Genomic DNA, 23611 nt, shown 5'->3' with positions numbered 1-23611 from the left:
GATGAGTTGAGACAAGCAGCAACCTCTGGTCTTAAAGAATGAAGCTAATGCAGAAGTGCTGCATCTGCAGTTCCGTGAGTGTCCACTTGAGCTGGATCCAGAAGCGCCAGAAACTGCATACACACATATATTGAAAAAGTCCATCTCATTGTGTGAAGTACTGATTGAAGGTGAAAGATGTGAAACTTGATATTATCTTTGTTGAGAAATTGTAAATCCTCAAATTTGAAGGGCTAGAACACAGACAGTGGTCGCCGTGATGTCATCCATCTGTTCCTGATACAGAATAATGAAGCCTTTCCTCAGCAGCGGCCATATTGGACTTGCTGTTATGGATGGGTACCTTTCACATTTGAGGCGATATGGTACCAATGCCCAGTACCTGGCAACTAGTATTGGTATTTTCTGTATTTTTGTGTGTTTATGTGATGATAAATATTAATTTGTTCAATAACAAAATCTCAACGTTTTTTTCATTTAACATATTTATTTTTCAATATATAAACTTGCGATGCTGTGTTCATGTCCAGCATGGAAAATTGTCTACTCTTCCACTCCCTCACAGTTACAAGGATGCATTCAGGTACCTTTACATGGTGCCATTTGATTTTACGTGGCTCGGTACTCGATAATACACACAGAATTTGGTTGGTACCTATGACAGTACCTAATTCAGTACCCATCCCTTCTTGCTGTCTCAAGGGACAGGCTTTGAGCCTCCTCACTTACAGCTACAGGGTGCCAGACCTGCCAGTCACGTGAGCTGAGCCTCTTATTTAGCAAACTCAGGATATTAATATCTTCTAAACTGCTGAGTAAGAAAAAAAATCCACCCCGAAGAGTGTGTGCAGAAAGCTAAATGAACTATTCAGACCCAAGCGTTTGTTTTGTTTTCTAACCAAGCTGTAAGTATGTTTGTTGTTTAATTTATTTTTTAAGTTTTGAGGGGGCTTTTAATGCCTTTAATTTGAGAGGAAAGGACAGTGGATGGGGTAGGAAACAAGGTGAGAGTGGGAGTGGATTAGAAGCAAGGCCACCCGTTCTAGCCAACCTTATGAGGCGCGACCAAGACCCTTAGCCCATCTGTGTCCCGGTATGTATCTTTAATGTTGTAAAAGTCTGCTTTTTTGGCTTTTTTACTAGATGTCAAACAAATCACAAAGATTTTCTCTGAACTGAAAAAGAACAGAGTACTTTCTACAACTCTACAATAGACAAGTAATGGTTGAAAAACAAATGATTTTTACAGAGTTTCCTATTGTCGTATTAGACGGCATTCTATTAATACTGTCTGTAGTTATCTTCCTTTTTTCACAGAGAAACCTTAACTGCAGCAGCAGGTTGAACTGAAAGCAAAACCCAACAATCTCTCAGTCTCGACCTTTAACCCCTGAGCTGTCAGAGACAACCCGGCTGACCTGGCACGACCCTGAGGTTGTCACCAGGCAGGTAAAAACAGAAGCAACACATCTCTGGTTACACATTTAAGATGTGGAGCTGGTATGTGCCAAGGGTGTTTGGAGGAGAAACTAATGTTTAAAATAAAGAAGAAGACTGAACTGGCTCTGTGGATTTAGAAGGATAACCCAACTGAGAGAAATACTTTCACTGTCCTTACCTCCTCATCTTTCTGAGCTCTTCAAGATCTTAATCGGGTGGAATTTAGCAGCAAATGGAGATTAGAAATTACATTGTGTTGACAGATTGGCCATCTGTGCCAAATTATGTATGTGCTCTTCTTCAGCAGTCCATTTCAAGGATTTCTAAAACAAAAACAACCTCTGTGAGAGTGCTTCAATGCAGTTTTCAAGTATTTAAAATTAGGTTTCTTAGTGTAAATTCCTCAATAGTAAGGATCCACGTCTCAAATCAGCCTTTCTTGATTGTCTCAACCTCTTACAAGTCCCTAATTTACAACCCCCCTGCTGCCAACTCACACTCTTGCACTGTTTTACAGTAGCACAGGGCTGGTATTAACGCAGAGCATAGTGGCTCCATTATCAGACTCTCAAAGCCAGAACAGTAACAGAGCAAAGGTTATTAAAGTCTGAAACCTGAACTGATCTGACTTTGAGTCAGGAGGGTGGTACGCCAACATAACACAGTCATACCAAATACAAAGACAGGGCAGGAGGAAAGAAAATATGGAAGAAGTGGAAAAGATGTGAAGAAGAAAGAAAGATTGAGAAACTGAAGTAAACAGGAAGAGAGTGTGAGACAGAGACACAAAGAAAGAGGCAGGAAGTGAAAGTGATGTCTACTGTTTGAGAAACCAAAGTTCAGTCGATCCACTGATGGATGGACATGTTGGTAGTTTCAGCGACCTTCAGAAAGAAGTTGAGGAATTCAAAACAAACTACTAATCAGTGACTCACACTTTGTTTTTCTTTCCCACAGGTAAACTAGTCACCAAAGCGCACAGCAAGCTATCAGAGCAGTAGCCCAGAGGCATCAAACATCACAGTAAATGAGCCAAGAGATCCCCCCAAGAGGGTTAGAAAGCCATCTAACTGCTCCTACGTACAAAATGAGGAATACTTAAATTTCACTATAATTAAACTCTGGGGAATTATACAAACCAGGGGCTGGATGGGGAAGACTATTCAGCTAATCATAGGTTTCACCCACAGCGCTATTATCTCCCCACCCACGGTGGAGACAGCAACACTATCAGCACTACTGTAAACCAACAACGACCAAAGTCTGTCGCTATGCAGAGACGCAAAGACGAAATGAAGAAGACGTCATGATGGATCATCTGCAAATGCATTTACATCAAATTAATGAGGAGAGAAACGGAGAAAAAAACTGGTGTATGATTAATGCAAGGGAGTGAAGGACAAAAAATTAAGTGACAAGGTTGGTTTTCTTTTGTTTACTCAAAAACAAAAGTATAACCTGATAAAAGTGAAATATTTTAGGGGTAGAAATAAACAAAAAAGCTTATGATTACTTAAATATCAACTCAATTAAATTCATTTAACAAAGAGCTGAAGTTTTTAGAAATAAATAGTTGTAATGTCCCTTTTTTCTCCCACTTTATTCGCTATTTTAAGTTTTTATGTACCAGAAGTCAGAAACACTCATCCAAAACAGAGAAGTGCAGTCTGGACAACAGGAAGATCTTAAAATATTCACTCCAGATCTGCCCATATAACATTAAAGAGTATTAAGGATGGGGGTAGAGCTTTCAGTCTCTGCCAGAGCCCCTAAAAAGCCTTCTCAGGTGTCGCTTCTTGGCCGGCTGGGGTGTGATAAATCACTTCAGCTGACCGCAGCTCAGATATATAATGATTGAATAAAGGATAATATGATTTATTTTATAGTTTCATTTCATTTTGCTCATCTGATGGGTATAATTTCATGTCCCCAAATGGAATCCTGATTATTAAGAGGGTCGAACATCTGTTCCCATTCAGCTTTTAGTATTGCAGGGGAATATAAATGGATGCAACCAGCTCCATACAGAAATTTAAAGCAATATAGTGTGTTAGGAGATTTATTTAACAAAGACAATGTTTCTTGTGACAAATAAGGTAATGGTTAAACAAATTTAATATCTTTTGGAGTGGAGCAACGTTCCTCCCATTGTAAGAAACATCACAGCTACGTTACAGGTCCAACACCAATAGTAGTTTTGATTTGAAAAGTGGGCAAGACTCTGGTTTCCCCCATCCCTCAAAGGCAGGGAAGGAGGGACACGAATTTTTAGTCCAATATTTCAATGGTCTGCAGCTCACAAGTGGAGCTGCCATGAATTCTAAAGACTTGAGTCAAAGCTCATTTTAGTTCTGCCTACTTCTGGGAAGATGTGACATCTGAGCGGCCATATTGCAGAAAAGTTTAACTCCCTGTTCACCTTGTTCCACCAAATGAATGTGAGCTTTAACTCTCTAAACTCGACTGAAACGACACTGTAAGTCACACAAAAACCAAACTTTTGTTTTTGAAGCTTAGCAGTGTTGCATTACATACGTATTTACAACGAAGTGTACTCACCGGGATTATTTTCGGCAGGTATTCGTGTCCAAATACCGACATCAACACTGAAACGTGTGGCACTGACTTCAGCAAGCTGTAACCCAGTTCCTTCTTTCTTGAACTGTCCGCTTTCTTCTGTTCGCTGTTTTTCCCTTTGCTTCGTCTTTGTATTAAATAATATCTCCAGGTCCCGTTATTTACGTCCGTGTTAAACCATGTTTCACACCCTCCATACCGCTCACCGCTGCTGGTGTACCGGTTACTGCCCTGATGAAGTGTACTATTTTTGAAAGAAAGTCACTCCCCTCTCCGCTCCGTCCTGCCCCCTTACCCGGTGACAGTGAGCAGTGAATGCTGCTGACACAAAACATTGGCGTGTAATAACTGTTTGGGGCTGGTTCTACGCTAAATAACGGCAGTTTATCACCAAATAATATAATAATTTTCTCCACACACAGAAATAAAGTTTGACGGTACAACTTCCTTTTAACGGCTGACCGTTACGACGAGAGAAACAAGCTAACGTTTTTGTGACGTTGTGGTTCTAAATCATAACGTTCGATTATTAAGTTTTTCCCGCCTCATGTTATGTTTATGCTAGCGATGTGGTCGACTGCAGCTGAAGGGGCAATTTGTTGTGGTAAGTCTCAGTAAATCTGTAACGTTTAAGGTGTTGGAACCCATTTTATACAATTTAGGGACACTTTTAATGAGAAATGTCACTAAACTCACTGTTAATAACTGCTCTGAAGGTAAATTTTGAGATAGAGGAGGGGGATAGCTGACTTTATTTTAGGCCTACATGTTTCAGCTGTAAGAACATGCCAGGTTTATCCTATATGTTAATGGATGGCTATTAATTTAAGTAATTGCCTACCTTACTTAAACAACAGGGTGTTAGCAGAGTCTTAAAAAGTATTAAAAGTTGATAAATCAGTTGTGGGAAAATTAAAGCCCTTAAAAAGTTATAAAAAGTCTTAATCGTGATGTTATGAGGTATTTAACTTTGTTGGTATTCAATTCACGCCGGACAGTTCCATGTATCCACCATAAAGAAAGGCCATCTGGTTCAAAAATGTTTTCAGCGTCTGAACCTTCAAAAATAACTGCACCTGGTGCTCGTCACACTCATCACAGACCAGCGTGTACTTGTTTTGGAACAAATTTTCTTTGTTTAAATCAACTTTTTACTGGATACAATGTGAGAAGATAAGTTATTTATCAATACAGTTACGGAGCACTGTTGTTTGAGACGTGACAACAAGCAAAGTTGTAATTTTGTGAGGCGCAGGCTATATGTAGCGCTAGCAGCCCAACATGTCTGTAGGCTAATCTGACAATAAACTCAGTTTGTACAGTAGTTTAGTAGTCATCGGTATGTAACGCTGATAGAAAGCAAATAACACAATCTCATGCACATGTCCTAAATTTTGACGATGATTAAATAAATTCTTGTTTTTTTTCTGCAAGTGTGCCTTGAATAACTGTTGTTACTTTTTGTGGGAATGTGATTGATTGCTTTTAGTTTCATTTATTCTCTCAAGCGTTATTCCTTCTCAGTTGACCTGATGTATGTTAAAATGCAAACTATAACTGTCAAAGATCGGTTGCTAACTACAGCTTAAACTTACGATAAGGTCTTAAGACTTTTCAAAAGTTTTTTTAAAAAAAGTCTTAAAAAGGTATTGAATTTAACCTCAGGATTTCAGCATATATCCTGAACAAATAATGAATACTGAATGTACGGTGGCCTGGATGTAAGACGATTTGCAAAAGTTACAACATGAATGCAAAAGCGACTACACAAATGCAAACGCCACAACACAGCAGAAGTTAAAAGAGGTTTGTTATCCCAAGGGACATAGAAAAGTTGTAAAGGTAAGTAAATAGTTATCTTTTTTTTAACTCTATGTTAAAATAGCTTCGTAGGGGTCTCACCTTGTAATATCCTTCATAGCACATATTTATTTACTGGAAGAAATTTGTTATCTTATATTTAGCTTTATGAATCTGTCATGTCATAGCGTTAGCATTAGAGCTATATTTATCATAGCTGAAGAAAAAAAGAAAAAAAAAGCATTAAATTACTTACAAAACTTTACTGTGTCCATTAGTATACTGCCGCATTCATGTTGTTGAGCGTACACCTACCGTCCACCATACAAATGTGTCCATTTTTGAAAGTAACAACATTGTTCACCATTTACTAAAGTTTTTTGGCCTTTGGCTATTACATCAACTATTATGTATTGATATTTTATGCTAGTTCAAGTTATATTTATGTTTTACAAGCAACAAAACAGTGCTTTTTTTCTTCTTATGTCTTCATGTTTACAAAAATGATCCTGCACATGGACACTAACATGGCTCACAACCTTAGTTAATCAAAACTCACCATTGAAAAGTAAACTGAAAGATAATGTAGATTTTTAGACCCAATGTTATTGCCACAATGTCCATCAACCTTCCCCTTTCTCTGTCTCTCTCTGCCTATTGTGTTTGACAGACCTTCATTCTCCAGAGGTTGTGAAATTCACCAGCCCCGTGTTAAAAGAAAACATGAACACACCACACAACCTCAGAAATGCACGCACCTGTACTCTACAGTGTGCTAAGCAGATGATGGTAATTTATCACAGACCACAGTCCACATTACAAGGGTTTATTCAAGATTTATATTGGGGAAAAAAAAGAACACAACTTATTATTTGTACTGACCTATTCTGGAAATAAACCATGACAAGCTGCAGCCTACAACTGCAGATCTTACACTTACAGAGTGAGTCACATATCATATTTATCATCTTTAAAGTGGTTGAACCTTTTAAGTAGTAATAGCCTATCACTATAAAAAGATAGACGGATAAAATAAGTTGACTCATCATTTGCTAAATGTATAACTGCAATACACTGAGGCCTTTCTGACAACCTTTTATAGTTTCATTATGTTCAAAGAGAAATCTGAAATCATCTCTCTCAGCCAAATTTAGTCTTACAGAAAGATATTTTCCTCTAGTGCATCACTAAACCAATAAGATATCAACAAAATCCTCCCAAAGCACTTATTTTGTCAGCAGTATCAGAAATGTGGGTATTCCGAGGCTGTAGCAACAGATATCAGATGCTGCGAACTGAAATACATGAAATTCTTTGATATTTTCCTTCACAGGAGGACAGTGTCTCTGACGTATCTTAGGATACAAAACGTACCTTTGAAGTGTAGAAATTGCACACTACATTTGTCATCTTCAGTGTGATCCAGGAAAGAAAAATCAAGACATAGACAGAATGTACCCTCCCTGCTCTGATAAACAACGTTCAAACATACAGGAAACAGCACTGTAGGTCTGCAAACATGCTGGGGTACTTCCCTTTCTCTTGTAATTGTGGAAAAAAAGGGAAGTCCCATTTGGTGTCATGTTCATGCTACAGAGTGATTGCAGTTTTATGCTTAACATGATGCAAACGCTCAGAGATATAAAGAGCTCAAACAGAATTGAAGCTCAGATTTGACTGACCTGACTGGATCGTTATCTTTCGCATGAAGATGAAGCTGCTTGTGGGAGTCTTCTTTGTTTTCTTACAGGTATGTAAAAATTCAAGCTACATTCAAGCGTATGAAATGCAATACTCGATGATCATTTTCTTTCTTTACAAATAGAATTTCCTCTTGAAGATTTATTTCATTATGTATATGCATAAGACAAGGTACAACTGATATACTCATAATCAAAGTTTGAAATTATAATTAAAATTTGAGGATATTTTTTTTGAAGATTTCGGTTTTGTGAGAATACGAGTAGAGGTGTCGAGAGGTGGCGTAGGCCCCTCTTGAACTGGCCTCCCATGGTGCCACTCTAAAATCTGTAACCTTGATCGGCTTTTTGCCTCGTTACAGTTGGGAAATTTGCTGTAGTCATCATATTTTTCAGCTGTGTTGTAAAGGGCTGTGTGTTAATTTCCTCTTTGCCACTCTGTCCGTCCCTGTTACACAACATGTTTGGGACAATGAAGTGAACACCTGCAGAGCCAACCAAAAATCTTAACATGCATCTGGATTTGACACTTTTAATTTCATTGTCTCATTTTGGTGTTGTCACATTATGATAGGGTTTCCTTACACAACATTGTTTTCATATGTCTTTGGCAGGTCAAAAGTTTACCCAGTAAATTCACGGAGGTGTGTGTTATTCTAATATTCTACTTTCTTGCAGGTAAGAGGATGTTTCCCATCATGCTTCATTGTCGGTTCCACTGCAAACTGTGCCTCCATGAACCTCCACCGGATTCCCCACCTCCCTCCCAACATCACCCACTTATACCTTGGGATGAACCACATCAGTGAGCTCAACGCCACCTCCTTGTCTGGGCTGGAGGAGCTGCAGGAGCTGGACCTCACTGGACAGCATTTACCTCTCGTGATCGGGAACAACTCCTTCATCGGACAACAACACCTGAGGAAACTCCAGCTCGGCTTGAACCGCGGGGTTCAACTGGAGCCTCTTGCTTTTGCTGGGCTGTCTGGTTTGAAGAGTCTCGACCTCCAGTACTGCTCACTTCGAGAGTCCATACTGGAGGGGGACTTTCTAGAACCTCTGCACGCCTTGGAGAGTCTTGAGCTCTCTGGAAACCAGTTGAAGAGACTGAAGCCTTCGATGTTCTTCACAAACATGACTAATTTGAGCGTTTTGAAACTTAAGTTGAACCGAATCGATAAAATCTGTGAGTCTGATCTGGCTGCTTTTCAGGGGAAGCAGTTCAGTAATTTGGACTTGAACTCTGTTCTCCTACTGGACATGTCCAGAGAAGGTTTCGACTGGCAGAACTGTGGGAATCCTTTTAGAGGAATGTCTTTCGATACCCTTGACTTGTCCTACAATTGGTTCAGCATTTTTGAGCTACAGCAGTTTTTCAGCGCAATCAAGGGGACTAAGATCTCCCATCTCAAGCTGTCAGGCCCAATTGGTAAAGGGCTTTCTTTCAACAACCTCCCTGATCCAGACAGAAACACATTCGAAGGTCTAAAGAACAGCTCAATCCACGTCTTGAATCTGTCCAAAAACAGGATTTTTGCGCTGCAACCAGAGGTTTTCAGTCCTCTAGAAGAAGTTGCAATCATTGACATTTCCTCCAACAGAGTGAATCAGATCCACAGGAACGCCTTTGCAGGTCTTCAGGGACATTTAGTAATGCTTAACCTCTCACTTAACCTGCTCGGGGAAATCTATTCCCACACTTTTGCTTCTCTGACACATCTGCGAGGGTTGGATTTGTCTTACAATCACATCGGTGCTCTTGGTTACAACTCATTCAGTGGACTCCCAAACTTGAAATTTTTGTTTCTAACAGGAAACTCTTTAAAAGATCTTGGCTTTCCTGCATCCCTCCCACGTTTGGACTATCTCCTGTTGAACGATAATAAGCTCACACCCTCCTCTGTTTTCAGTCTCACACATTTTGCCAGTAACAGCATGCACGTGAACATTGCAGACAACAGACTGACCAACCTGGGGGATGTTTTCACTCTTCTGACTCAGCTGAAGCGCCTCAAAAATCTCTTATATGGAGGAAATACTATCGAGTTTTGCACACTTGGTGGACAGGTTTCTGCAACTCAGTTGAATCATTTGGAAGTCTTAGACCTTCACAGCAGCTCCCTGCAGACGATCTGGTCTCAGGGGAGATGTTTGAATCTATTTGACAATCTCAGACATGTTCTTGGTCTCAATTTGAGCTCCAATGCCTTGCACACCCTCCCCCGAGGAGTTTTCAAGGGTCTGACCTCCCTCCTGGAGCTGGATCTCTCATCCAACGCCCTGACTTACCTGGAGCCTTACGTGTTACCTAAAAGTCTGAAAGTTCTCTTCCTATCAAACAACTTCATAGCCTCCCCAGACCCAGCAGCTTTCCACTCCCTCAGCTTCCTTGATCTACAATCAAACCGGTTTCACTGTGATCAAAACCTGGAGAGCTTCCTGACCTGGATGGAAACTACAAACGTTACCCTCATGGGTAGAGTAGAGGAGTTCAGGTGTGAGTTTCCCTCAAGTCTTTATCAAGTTCCTTTGGTGGATTACGCCGTTCAGGTCCAAAAGAATGAAACCTCGTTTTAAAGAGTGCTGGTAGAGCTCATTCTGTGAAGCGCACAACAAGAACTTAAATCTCACCAAGAGTCAAGTTTCTAAATATCTCATTACTTCTTATTCAAGCCAGTTGATTGTCCAATGAGTACCAAAATTCCCAGTGAAATAACTACTCTTGGCTACACTCTAGATCGACTTTAACCTTTGAACACTTGGTGCTGGTCTTTCCCAAATATTACGTCCCTCTTCAGTTGTGTAATTCAGTGGTTCCCAAAGTGGGGGTTGTGAAATAGCTTCCAAAATCCAAAACTACAGTTGCATGTTTCATCCATTTTCGCACACTTTGTACACTCACGTGGCTTCCTGTCGCAGCAGCTCCCTCTTCCTTTTTTTCTACCTTTTTTTGCATTTGGAGTCTTTCATTACTTTTTATGTCTCATTCATCAGCCATTGACTCCAAACTGGTTACATCTGCGGTGGTGTCACTATTTTTGTTCTAACAGATCAGCTGTTAGCAGTTTATAGCATGTCGATGCTAACCAGTGCTAGGCCTTATGTTTCCCTGCAAGCTATGGAGAAGAGGTGGGGTGCTTGTACTGCTGTGTGAGCTAAGAGGAGACAACATCTAAGAGCTAGCCATGCTAACCCAGCAACAGAGAGGATACCAGAAAGCAAAGTAGTGTGATGCTATTACAGAGAGTTGGCTAACGTAGCTCACACTAGACATTAACAGAAGGATTGGATGGAAGGATTTCCTCTCCTAAGAGTGAACAGGAAACAGGTGAAGAAGGTCATTTGTTGGCCATTGACACCAAACTGGTTACATCTGCAGTGGTGTTTTTGCTATTTTTGTTCAAACAGATCAGCTGATTGCAGCTTGTAGCATGTTGATGCTAACCAGTGCTAGGCCATATGTTTCCCTGCGAGCTAAGGAGAAGGAAATGAGGTGCTTGTACTGTGGTGTGAGCCAAGAGGAGACAACATCAACCTGTCCTTCTATTGTTATGGGGAAATTAAGATCTATCTCCACACAAACACCACGCTGGAAGGATTTCCTCTCCTGAGGTGGAGGAGGAGTGGAGAATTTGGCCAAGCTATCGTCTCTGATGGACATTTTTCTTCAAGTTGACACTTATTATGTTATTCTATTAATATATTCTTGACACACATTGATTCAAAGAAATCTCAATTTGTTATTGACATACAATCATCGATCAAATGTGTTGTTTTAATCAAAATCTGACAAAATTATGTTGTTCACTGTAACTTCCATGCAGCTGTGGATCTAATGAATTATTGCTTCTTGAGACTCTATATCTATAATCATCAATTAAAAATTAATTCTTGATCTCAAATATGAGTATGTGTTTGATCAAAAGCACCAAACTGATCCACTGAATTCATAAATAAAAAACAATAGAAGAAAGTGTGGGCGCATGTCTCTCATTTTGCCAGCAGGTGGAGCTGCAGCATCACTGTAGAAGCATTCAGGCTTCAGGCTGTAAGAGAAACCTCTTTCTTGTGCTTTTTAAGCCCATGTGCACATCAATAGTTCGACTTAAAGTCTTTAAAATCGATGATTAAATTACTTGCTCTAGACTAAAGTGCAATAGTTATATCTAAGGTGCTCACACCAACAATCCTCCTCAAAATGTTGATAAAGGATTTTTTCCCAAACTATCCACTGACTTGATGCTAAGATCTTAAATTAAAATAATTTTTCATACAAATAAGATTAATTGACCTGTCACCAGGTGTGCTTTATTCAAACATCCATAATTTACTGCTTCATGTAGAGTATCATTTCAACTATTGTACCAGCAGATGTTCATTCATTCATTCATTCATTCATTCATAATTCAGCCTCTTAAGTCTGTATTAAATTTAAAGAGGAAGTACAGCTGTCCGACACACAGGGACATTCTTACCCCATGTGACCCAAATCAGTTTCTTCTGCTCCAGTTAAAGTTAACCTGGATTATCTTCAACGTGTGCAATAAATGAAGGAGGAAAGGAGGACAAACTTTAACAATTCAACAGAATCACTGGGTCAGGATGGAGCTCTGTGAAAACACAACATGTTTCTGCCTGGCAACAACATGACGAGCAGCTTAACAGAATCGCTGAAACTTTGATTAAATGAGAAACTAAAAACAGATGTCCAAAGAGAAATAGACATCCTGTTAAAGTTGTGAACACCTTCAGAGAATGTATCAAATTTGGGGAATAAATCTAAATTTATTGAGAGATTAAAAGATACTTGACTTCTCACTGCAAAAATAAATAAATAAATAGACAAATAAAAGAAAGAAACAGAAATTTAAAAAAAATGAAATCTTATCAAGAGTTTTGGTCTTATTTTCTGTAGAAAATGTCTTTTTTTAACTTAGTATGAGCCACATTCACCTGACCAGTTCAGGAAAAAGTCTTATTTTAAGTTATTTAAAGACAAAGTAAGGTCTGAATTGCTGTAACAAGTAAAAAAAAATCTACCAATGGAACAAGACAAAAGTTACTTGTATTAAGACATTATTCTAGTTTCAAGCAAATTTTGAGCACATTTTTCTTGTTCCATTGGCAGATTTTTTTTTACTTGTTACAAGCATTTCAGGCCTCATTTTTGTCTTTAAACAACTGGTCAGGTGAATGTGGCTCATATCAAGTATAATAAGACAAATTTTACTTAAAATAAGACAAAAACATTTGATAAGATTTCCGTTTTTTGCGGTGCTCTCTACAGTATGTGTCTGGTGACCCACTGGGTGTGAAAAGATCATGTCAATACATCACACAGAGCAAGTACAAGTATCCTTAGAAGTCAATTTAGTAAACAACTTTTATAAACTGGTAGAAGTCAATACTTATCTCTTCAACAATTCTTACTTCCTTTTTTGTATTATATTCTGATTTAAGTTGTATTTTTGTATTGTGAAATCAAATAACAATTTTTGCACCCCAGATCCAGAGGGTATAATTCTGATCCATGGGTGCTGGTTCAACTCACTTTCTACCTCCCACATTCTCCTGTTTTTCTTCACCTTTCCTTTCAAAAATGGCAAATACGGCCAAAAAAATTACCTATGTTGATCTTGAACCCCAGTCCAGTCAGGGTGGAGTCTGGTTCTGTTGAGTTTTCTGCTTGGTGGAAGTTTTTCCTTGCCACTAAAGGTTCTCAGTGCTTCATATCAAGGGGATTTACTGGTAGAGATTCCCTTCCCGAACAGCAGAGGGCAGCATCATCTCAGGTAACCACAAACCCACTGACTGTTGCCCATCATTGTGTGTTTTCTACATCACCTCTGTCACTAACACAAAACCAAACTGGCTTTTATTCTCTGGGATCATTGGGTAGAAGATAATAGTTGCTGTTTTTTATTTTTATTTTCTATTTATTTATTTATTTAATATGGAATTAATTTTTAAAAAGTGGGTTTGGGATTTTATTCAAACATTTCTTGATTTTTATTTTTATTTATTTATCTATTTATTATTTTTTACTGATTTCTGCATATCTATACATTCAAGGGTTCCTTTTTTCTTTTCCTTGCTCTTTTATCATCTTTTTGTCCCTTTTTATTTTATTTATTTATTTTTTTAATCTATTAATTTTCTGAGTGTTTGATTATTATATTATTATTAATATTATTATTATTATTTCATTATTTTAAATATTTATTGTTATATGTGTTCTGATTGTAGTCATTATTGCCACTGCCATCCCATCACACAAGGCTATTACCTACTTCAGTATCTTATTAATTAGCCATTTCTATTCATTAATTTATTTATTTTATCTTTGTTTGTTTTTTTTCTCAAAAACCTCTTTTCTCCCTCAACAGTGTCCCACTTGCATTGCTTAAAAAATAGATTAAATAAAAAACCTGCTTCATACGATGCAATGTTTTTGGGATAGTAATCATTTTCTGACTTTTTGTCAATCAGTTTAGCTTTTTTTTTTTTTCAAATGGTGGTAGCTCTGATTTCTGGTCCGTATTGTGGATACACCTCGTTTTTAAGCATACATTTTGCATGATGTGCCGAAAAATCCTCCACTTCAGTGATGCTAATGGGAATCCCAAAGATATGAAGTAAATTAGATAGATCCCTATCCTTCTTTTTCTCTCACACATATAAACCCAAATAGCAGTACAGACCCCTCTCATCGTTAATTAATGTTTTTTTAATTAGACTGAATGATCAGCAGGCGTCTATGACAGCGTCTTTATTAGATTTTTTTTGTCAGTCAGACTTTGGCTCAGCCAGTCTGGCCCACCATGTTACATACATACGTACATATAGGTACACAACCCCCTCCATCCCCATTCCAACACCCCTACAGTCCGGTTGCTATGGAAACAGGCTCAGTGTTCACCTCCTCCACTTCCTGATTCCAGATTTCCTTCCATCCCCCCTCTCCCTCTCACACACACATTCACACTCACACACATTTTTACAGTATTTTACAAACATATAAGCTCGATTTCATGGACTGATATGACAAAACAACTCAAGAGCGATGTTACAAAACGTTTTCTCATCACACTGTAGTTTCAAATAAATTTCCACTAATCATGTCCGTCCTTTGCTGTCCTATTTTAAGACCATGATATCCCGAGGCAGTGGGGATGACTGACACTGCATTTAACAGAGAAATTAATCAGCAGTGTCTAAATATTTTAAGAAAGCTCCAATCACCATTGGCTCCTCTGTTTGACATTTTTCTCATGATTAACAACAAAAATATTCTTTGAGCAACGACAAAATAAACATACAGAATCCTCAGTAACACACCTGTGTTTCTGTTTGGTAGTACACTTCATTAAAGGTGTAACTGCTTGTATTTAACCCTCATTTTCACCATCACACACAACGCATCTGACATCTGTCTGAGGTCTTAATGCACTGGAAACTAGGTTTGCTCTTTTGTAGCAAATTGGGTCAATCATGTTCCCATTCAGTGTTCAGCTAAACACAAAACTCTCACAGTGCTTCTGCAAATGGAAAAGAAACCGGGCTGACACAGAATTAAAACTGAGTGATTTGCAGCAAAAGAGGAAGTGGTTCATGCCAATTTGTTGAAATTATTTTTAGCTGATACAGCACAGAGACACTTTTGGCTTTATTTCCTTAAATATAAGGATTATCTGATTGTTTTCTGTCCTTTTTAAAGTACAACCATCTTCTCCAGTTTGACTTAAATTAACATGAGGATTAGGGCCAATAAAAAAACAAACAACAAATATGTCCAAATGTTTTTTTAATATTATTATTATTTTCTGAGGAAAAAAAGGTCAGAATTTTGATTTTTTTTTTCTCTCTCAGGATTCTGACCTTTGTTTCTTAGAATTCTGAGATTAAAGTTAGAATTTCAAGAAAAAAAAACAAAAAAATGTGATAAAAAATAATAATAAAAAATATATATATATTTTTTTTCCTCATTCTTTTCCCAGTGACCCTTATCCTCTTCCATAGGATTCTGAGAAGAAAAAAAAGAAAAAAAACTCAATTAAAAAAAAAAAAGTATATATATATATATATATATATATATATATATATATATATATATATATATATATATATATATATGTATATATATATATATATATATACATATTTGCTTCCTCTTTCGTAGAATTCTAAAAAAAAAAAAAAAAATGTCACAAAAATTTAAGAAAAATGTTTGTTTTTTTTTCCCAGTGGCCCTCATCCTCTTCCATAGTATTCAGAGAAAAAAAGTAAAAAAAAAAATGAGACAAGAGAAAAAAAATTGGAGTGTTTTTTTTCCTTTTTCCCCCCAGTGGCCTGTATCCCCTGTCATAGAATTCTGAAAAAGATGAAGTCAGAAAAAATATACCAAAAAAATAAATAAATAAAAAAAATTGGAGGGTTTTTTTTCTCTTTTTTTTCCCAGTGGCCCTTATCCTCTTCCATAGAATTCAGGAAAAAAGTTTTAAAAAATGTAACAAAAAATTGAGTTTTTTTTCCCTATATATTTTTTTTACCCAGTTGCCCTAATCCTCTTTTGCTCTGAGAAAAAATTCTGAGAAAAAAAAAGTTGAAAAAAAATAATTAATTTAAAAAAGGACTTTTTTTCAAGTGGCCCCATTCCTATTCTTTACAATTTATAGTTTGGTGTTATTAACAGAAAAATAAGCAACAAACAAAAGCAATATTTTAAACAGTAATAAAACACAGGCATCATGTGTTTTTTACCAACCATGAAGCAAATCTAACATCACCCTGGGCTACCATCTCAATAGTCCTTACAGAAACTTAAATGTCTGGGAATATATTTCCTTCACATTGACACAAATCATTAAAGAAATGGTTTTATGTACTGGAATGAGCGATTTTTTTCACATGAAGTTGAACGAGAGCACACTACTAACGCATGTTGTCTATACCTACCCTCAAAGGACTGTACTGTTTCAGCCTGCAGGGGGTTCATCTGTAATGAGATCCCTCATCAATAATACAGAGATAATTAGTCAACCTGAACCCCACTGTCTGCCCCCTGAACCCCCTCAGGTGAAGAACCCAGTGACACTAAACTGAGCACACGAACTGTCAGACTCTACACGTGTACTAAAGATATGTTGGTTTACCACGAGTAAGCCTTCACTTTATTTAACACCCTCCACACTGTTTGTCAACACAACACATGAACCTGACAATACTGATGACTGAATGGTTGGATTAGGCAAAATAAACATGTGATGGAAGTAGTAGGTCATTTTTCCAACAAGCAAAGTCACGTATGCACCATGCTGGGGCCACACCTTTGGCTCTGTTGACCTCTTGGTTTTTTCCAGGCCCACCCTGTTCTCTAAACATTGTCACTTCCAGCTCCAAAAACTGCAAATCATGGCTACAGTACAACATCTGCCAACAAACTTAGGACATTTAATCAGTAATGTCCAATTTAAAATGTTTTACACGTGTAGTATGAGGGGATATACGGATGTTTCTGATACAGGTCATCATTCAGGTTTCAGAGCACCTTCTCTGACCAGCACTGACATCATATTTACATATTTTCCTCTGATGTTACACACGGGGCGGGAAGCTAAAACGCTTGATAGTGTTTTACTGAAGTATTTCAGGTAGTAAGGAGTTAAATACGTAGGTTAGTGACAAACAGTGTTTAATCAGCTAGCATTATATGAGCTAGAAGGTCAAGTATTTAGCTAACACTAGCTTAGATTTAACGTAGAATTTTAGCTAGCTTTAAAATTTACTGCTAGCTTTGACCAGAAATTAAATTTCGGGCTTGCATTACATTAACTAGGAGGTAAGACTCCATGCTAACGTTATAAAGGCAGGGCAATGCAATTCCTGCTAGCATCATAAATAAAACAGGTAAAATTTATGGTAAGCTTTAGTAAGGCGGTAGAAATCCAAATATTGAGCTATGCTTAGCCAGCTAGCATTACTTTTGCTAGGAAGTGGATTTAAAATTCCAAGCTCATTTTTAATAATAAAAACAAGGATAACTTTATTCATAGCACCTTTAAATCATGGGTTCACAACATGCATCTCATACACACAAATTTACAAAAGAACAAAGCAAGAACCCAAAACATACTCACACAAAAATGTAGCTAAGAAGTAATTTTCCAAGCTAGTGTTAAATTAGCTTGAAAGTACAGCCAAAGCTAGCATTAAGAAGAGAACTTCCTTCAAATTAATGCTAGTAGGTAATGTTTCCAGCTTACGTTACATTAGCCAGAAACCTAAACTTAGAGCTAAAGTTATATTAGCAAAGTCACATGAGGTGGGGCAGTAGCAAACATTAAACTTTGGAGTTAGCTCCCATTACATAAGTGAGTAAGTGAAGTTTTGAGCTAACATTGCATTGGCTAAAGAGTAAATTGGCTAGTAGCGTTAGGTAGAAAGTTAATTTACTGGCTAATGTTTAAGTAGTCAGGAAATAATGTCAAACTTTGTGCTAAAGTTGTAGCTAGATAGTAAAACTTTGACCTTATATCCTGTTAGCCAGTGAGTTGAATCTAAAAACATCTGATAAATAAGGAAACAAAAACAAAAACAAAAGCAGCATTGCTAATGGTAGCATCCATACAGTATGTGGCTTAATGCTAACGCTAGCTAATACTCAGCTGTAGCTAACAGTTAAAAGAAATATCCGAACCTCCTCTTGAATTCAGTGAAATACCATCGTGCTGTTTCGTTTGAGTTTAGCACCCTGAGAGTGACATCAGAGGAAAACGTTAGCCATGAGAAAATGATCGATAGACATAAACAGTCGTCTTAACGAGTTAATATGTTGTCAATTATCGTACAGAAAACAGACAAACCCTGCCCCAAAAAATACCCCGAATATGTGAAATATCTACAGCGTTATCTGACAGGCAATTCAGGCTGTATTGGTCACATATAGAAACACAAACAGGCAATCATACAGCCCTGTATTTACAGATAACACACGCACACACTCAAACTAGCTGTTAAGAGGATGATCTGAAGCTCATGCAGGGAAGAAGAGGTCCGTTTACGGGCGTTTACGTCCAAACAACAGGAGGAAGTTGTGTTTTACAGAGTTTTAGAGGTTCGTAGCATTTAGCTTCCCGTCAGAAGATCATTTCCACGTTAGCTCCTTCAGATGAGGTTGTTCTTCTGTCTGGATTTAGCAGAGGTGGTTGTTGAGTGTTCCCAGCTGAAGTCTTTCAGGATGACATGAAATTAAATAAATAACAATAAAAAAAAACATCCTCAAACGCCTTACTGAGCTGCCATGGGCGTGGCAGTGTGACATGCCGACAAGGAAACATTAGAGGAAGAAGCCGAGAGGGATTTTGGATTCTGACACCTGTAAAAACAAAATAACAGGAAATCAAAAAGAGCAGAGAGTAAAAACAATGTAGAGACAGGTTAATGAGATTATTTGGTAACACAGATCCCACTCTGCTGAGCATATGAGCGATACAGTATCAGATTAAGACCGCCTGGAGAGGGGACGGCTAATCCTGAATAATCTCCTTCAGAGGCAAAGTGACTCTAAACCTTTTACAGACAGTTACACACCAGTAACTGCAGGTTCGTACAACTTTAATCAATTGTAACCCCTCAAATTTATTTATGGCTGAGCATTCATTTGTACTGTTCAGTGTCAGCCTGCTGTCGTATCATTGCTCTGACTTTGGTTTCGTTGGGTTCAGACTCACCAGGAGCGAGACTTGCGGACTCCTCTGTCCTTGGTGGGCGAGCTGTCCACAGAGTGACTTTGGTTCGACTCTGCCTCCGTCGAGCGATCCAGAGAGGCGGTGTTTGGAGGAGTCATGTCCAGCTCCAGAAACATGATGTTTTCAGCCTGCACGGACACAAACACACACAAATACACAAAGTTAACTCTATTTCAAAGACATTTTTCATTTCTATTAGATCAAAATTTACCTCTATTAGATGATATTTAAAGTTTTATCATTATAGTTTGCCTTTTAAAGAAAAGTAAGACCCAGACCCAGATTGAAATGGTTTTCAATGATATAAGTCCTTATGTGGCTCATTTAGGGCCTGTGTCTACTGGCACAGTTGTCTGTGGTGGAGGCAGACATGACCTCAATTTCAGCGCGCCTCCACCTGGCGCTAACTGTCGCCAAGTTGTGAAAGTTGCCCCATGGCACGTCTGCATCCACAGTAAATAACAGCTGTTAAGTCTTTTTTAAAAGCTGTGTTTGCTTCATATTGATATTCATATAATTTTGACAAGGAGTTACTTTCTAATCATTGATAAAACAGCTCATAAAAAAAGTAAAGCAAGTAAAGCATTTGTTAAAAATTTGCAAAATTTCCAATAACTTATTCAGGATGTTACATTGGTTGGATTAAAGGAATATTCCAGTGAATAAAAATGTCTTATTACGTGAAATACTTTAAGGTAGGGTCTGCAGGATTTTCGTTACTTGTTGGTAAACACAATATTCAAACTGGGCTCCTCCTCCTGGGCTCAGTGCCAGCGGCAGCCCACACCCACAGCCTCCGACCGTGCCTATGTGAACACACACTCTAGTCTGAACACAGACTCAAGAGCCGTGTACCTGGCTTAGCATGTTAGCACAAGCTCATCACAGGTATCTGACACATACCTGGTTAGCAAAAAAGCTAACTTTCATCATTCTTTGTCCTGTGCTTCTCTACAAGTTTCTGAAAGCCAGTGAAAGTCGAGCCAAGCTTAATCCTCTTTTAGGAAAAAGCTTTATCTGTTTGGCGTCTTGGTTCACTTTGTTTTTTTTTTCCGTGATACGGAATTCCGCTATTGTGGCGGCTCTGATTAGCTTCTTCCACTCGCTAATCAACATGCAAAGTCACTTGTGCACTGGGTGCTTTGTGATTGGCTGATGTAACCAGGCTTACCGCCCAGAAACAACCCAAAACAACCAAAACATCAACATACAGGCAGAGGAGGGGGTTCAAGGCAGACGCAGACCCTGACACATAGACTGTACCTTTAAATATACTTAGTAAAGCTATCAGAAGCTCATTTTTGATACTCAGAACAACTGTTTCTTTAATATCAGGATAAATACAGAAATACTAGAAAGCTTCACACATGCACACAGACTTACTCTGTATCTGGAATTTGCTCCCATCGCGATGGCGACCCTGGCGTACTGGCTGATGGGGCGTTTGTATCCGACCGCAGATGCCGGCCTTTTCTTCATCTGCGAGGATTTACTGAAGGGAGGAAGAGACGATCAATAAGAAATTATTTCAATGGAGCTGATAACCGTCATCATGGGGCTTCAGCTGAAAGAAACAGGATGTAGATCTTCTACTCCGGATGTCACACTCTTGTTCAAAAGAGCTTCATCAGCTCCTGCAGTGTTCAACCCAGGCCAAGAATACTTGATCAAACATTTAAAGTCTGACAGATGAAGAGAGGAGAAACCCCATCAATGAAAACAAGAGGAGACAACAGGAAAGAGGAGAGGAGCGAATGACTGGCAGGGTAATGAGGTCAAAAGGTCACAAACCCTGACGCCAATTAAACACATTTAAAGTCCATTATGTCGATCTCGTCTCACCTTTCAGCTGGAACAAGAGGCTGAAATTTCCACTGATCCTCCTCGGGGTCAAAGGTCAGTCTGTTCATGATCTTATTCTTCTCCTCGGGGGGAATGAAGTTTTCGATGATCAGATATCTGCATGAAGAGACAGCAAAGAGGAGCTTTAAGAGAGATATCAGTGAGAGAAATCTTCAGATACGAGTCCGTTAATGCAAATTTCTAATCAGCCAATCACATGGCAGCAACTCAATGTATTTATTCATGTAGACATGGTGAAGAAGATCTGCTGCAGTTCAAAGCGAGCATCAGAATGAGGAAGAAAGGTGATTTAAGAGACTTTGAACGTGGCATGGTTGTTGGTCCGAGTATTTCAGAAACTGCTGATCTACTGGGATTTTAACCCACAACCATCTCTGGGGTTTACAGAGAATGGTCCCAAAAAGAGAAAATATCCAGTGAGCAGCAGTTCTGTGGGACAAAATGCCTTGTTGATGCCAGAGGTCGGAGGAGAATGGACAGACTGGTTGGAGCTGATAGAAAGGCAACAGTAACTCAAATAACCACTGGTTACAACCGAGGTCTGCAGAAGAGCATCTCTGAACACACAACACGTCCAACCTTGAGGCAGATGGGCTACAGCAGCAGAAGACCACACCGGGTGACCCTCCTGTCAGCTAAGAACAGGAAACTGAGGCTACAATTCACACAGCAACACCAAAACTGGACAATAGAAGATTGGAAAAACGTTGCCTGGTCTGATGAGTCTGGATTTCTGCTCCACATTCAGATGGTAGGGTCAGAATTTGGCCTCAACAACATGAAAGGATGGATCCATCCTGCCTTGTATCAACAGTTCAGGCTGCTGCTGCTGGTGTAATGGTGTGGGGGATATTTTCTTGGCTCACTTTGGGCCCCTTAGTACCAACTGAGCATGGTTTAAAGTCCACAGCCTACCTGAGTATTGTTGCTGACCATGTCCATCCCTTTATGAGCACAGTGTTCCCATCTTCTGATGGCTACTTCCAGCAGGATAACGCTCCATGTCATAAAGCTGGAATCATCTCAGACTGCTTTCTTCAACATGACAATGAGTTCCCTGTACTCAAATGTCCTCCACAGTCCCCAGATCTCAATCCAATAGAGCACCTTTGGGATGTGGTGGAACGGGAGATTCTCATCATGGATGTTCAGACGACAAATCTGCAGCAACTGTGTGATGCTATCATGTCAATATGGACCAAACTCTCTGAGGAAAGTTTCCAGGACCTTGTGTATTATCTAGCTCTTTTAAACAGCTGTAAGGGAGAACGCAACGAGCCTTGAAACAGCCAGTAAATGCTTCAAAACACTGCAACAAGAATTCAGCTTTTGCAGTGTAAGAACATCCTCCTAATTGTTTTTTGGGGCACATAAATAAATAACGCATCTGGGAACAAAAGGAGAGAATCTGTCTAATTTTTGATTAACTGTTTAAATAAAAGAAGCTGAGATCTCTCCCCACTCAGCATCCCAGTGAAAATCCCCCCTGAGCATGTGCTGTATCTGTTTCTGATGATACCACACTCTCCGTTTGCTGATCTGTCTATTTGGTAGATTTGCTGATTCTGTCGACTCCTCTGCATGTTTTGTGTTTTCGTGACTCACTTGAACTTGAGCTCTCTCGTCAGCTCGTTCTGAGTTTGCTCCAGCTCCTGCCGGCTCCTCACGTGCTCGTCGTTCACGTCCTGGATCTCCGCTTTGATGCACTGCAGCTTGGCATAAAGCTGCGAGGAGGGAGAGAAGGAGAGAAACACACAAAGAGGGTGAGGAGGGGAGATGTCACCCAGTGCAGCACGGTCGCTGATGAACTGGTCGCCAGCTCACTGCAGCTTCGTTGCCCGTAGTAACAGCAATGGAGGCACTGGTGTCTGGAGGAAAGGGGAACCAATGAGAGCACAGCAGCCTGGCAGCACTCCCTCTCTGCAGCGTGTTTCTCCTCTGTGCTGTCGAGCTGTCACTGTTTATTGTTTGTTGAAGCTTTAAACACACCAACTCTAGAGGAGCTAATCCTGACTTTAGCCTGAACGATGAATCTGCAGCTTCAGTTTTACTTCCTGAAACCTTGAATGGAGTGTGAAGCTTTGATGGGGAGTCAGATCTAACACACTCACCATGGACGGGGCAGGATGGCCTAGTAGTCAGGCTGCATGCCACATTAGGCTAGCCCTCAAGGGGTCAGCCTGGGTTCAAATCCAACTTGAAGCTCTCACTTTGTTTCCTCACTGCAAAAATCTGAAATCTTATCAAGTGTTTTTGTCTTAATTTAAGTAAATATTCTAAAACCTAAAAAAAAAAAAAAAAAAGCCTGAAAAAAATCACTTAGAATAAAAATTAAAGAAAAAAAAAAAAACATGGACGGTGTGCTTCTATCTCCTCTTGTTGTACAAAAGTGAAGCCAAAATACCACCAGCTGAATTGTCAAGTGGAGCCCAGGCAAAGGTGGAGAAGTAAGACTTGAACCCCACTCTTTACTTAACTCACCAA

General features: G+C 39.0%; 3 protein-coding genes across 5 annotated transcripts in view; 1 reads left to right on the top strand and 2 right to left on the bottom strand.

The window, feature by feature from the left end:
• LOC141801574 (dystrobrevin beta-like) overlaps window positions 1–4316 on the bottom strand; it is a 41107-nt gene extending 36791 nt beyond the window's left edge. For all 3 annotated transcript variants that reach the window (XM_074684661.1, XM_074684659.1, XM_074684660.1), the window contains exon 1: window positions 4000–4316. The gene's annotated coding sequence lies outside the window, so the exon portion shown is untranslated. The remainder of the gene's footprint in view (window positions 1–3999) is intronic.
• A 2707-nt stretch (window positions 4317–7023) lies between these two features.
• On the top strand, window positions 7024–11338 carry LOC141801573 (toll-like receptor 5). Its single transcript, XM_074684658.1, has 2 exons — window positions 7024–7567; window positions 8196–11338. The coding sequence occupies exons 1-2, from the start codon at window positions 7523–7525 to the stop codon at window positions 10092–10094; spliced, it is 1944 nt and encodes a 647-aa protein (XP_074540759.1). The 5' UTR covers window positions 7024–7522; the 3' UTR covers window positions 10095–11338.
• A 4400-nt stretch (window positions 11339–15738) lies between these two features.
• kif3ca (kinesin family member 3Ca) overlaps window positions 15739–23611 on the bottom strand; it is a 31706-nt gene continuing 23833 nt past the window's right edge. The window contains exons 4-8 of the mRNA XM_074685506.1: window positions 22733–22851; window positions 21107–21223; window positions 20648–20756; window positions 19247–19392; window positions 15739–18891 (exon numbers count right to left, since the gene is read on the bottom strand). Of these exons, the coding sequence (XP_074541607.1) occupies window positions 18804–18891; window positions 19247–19392; window positions 20648–20756; window positions 21107–21223; window positions 22733–22851 (579 nt within the window). The 3' untranslated portion in view covers window positions 15739–18803. The remainder of the gene's footprint in view (window positions 18892–19246; window positions 19393–20647; window positions 20757–21106; window positions 21224–22732; window positions 22852–23611) is intronic.

This window comes from Halichoeres trimaculatus, unplaced genomic scaffold (genome assembly GCF_033239565.1).
Source record: "Halichoeres trimaculatus isolate MK-OKI-2021-1 unplaced genomic scaffold, fHalTri1.1 fHalTri1_scaffold_13, whole genome shotgun sequence".
In the NCBI taxonomy this organism is placed as follows: Eukaryota; Metazoa; Chordata; class Actinopteri; order Labriformes; family Labridae; genus Halichoeres; species Halichoeres trimaculatus.
Note: the sequence above shows the minus strand (reverse complement) of the source record. Positions and strands in the feature narration are given on the sequence as shown.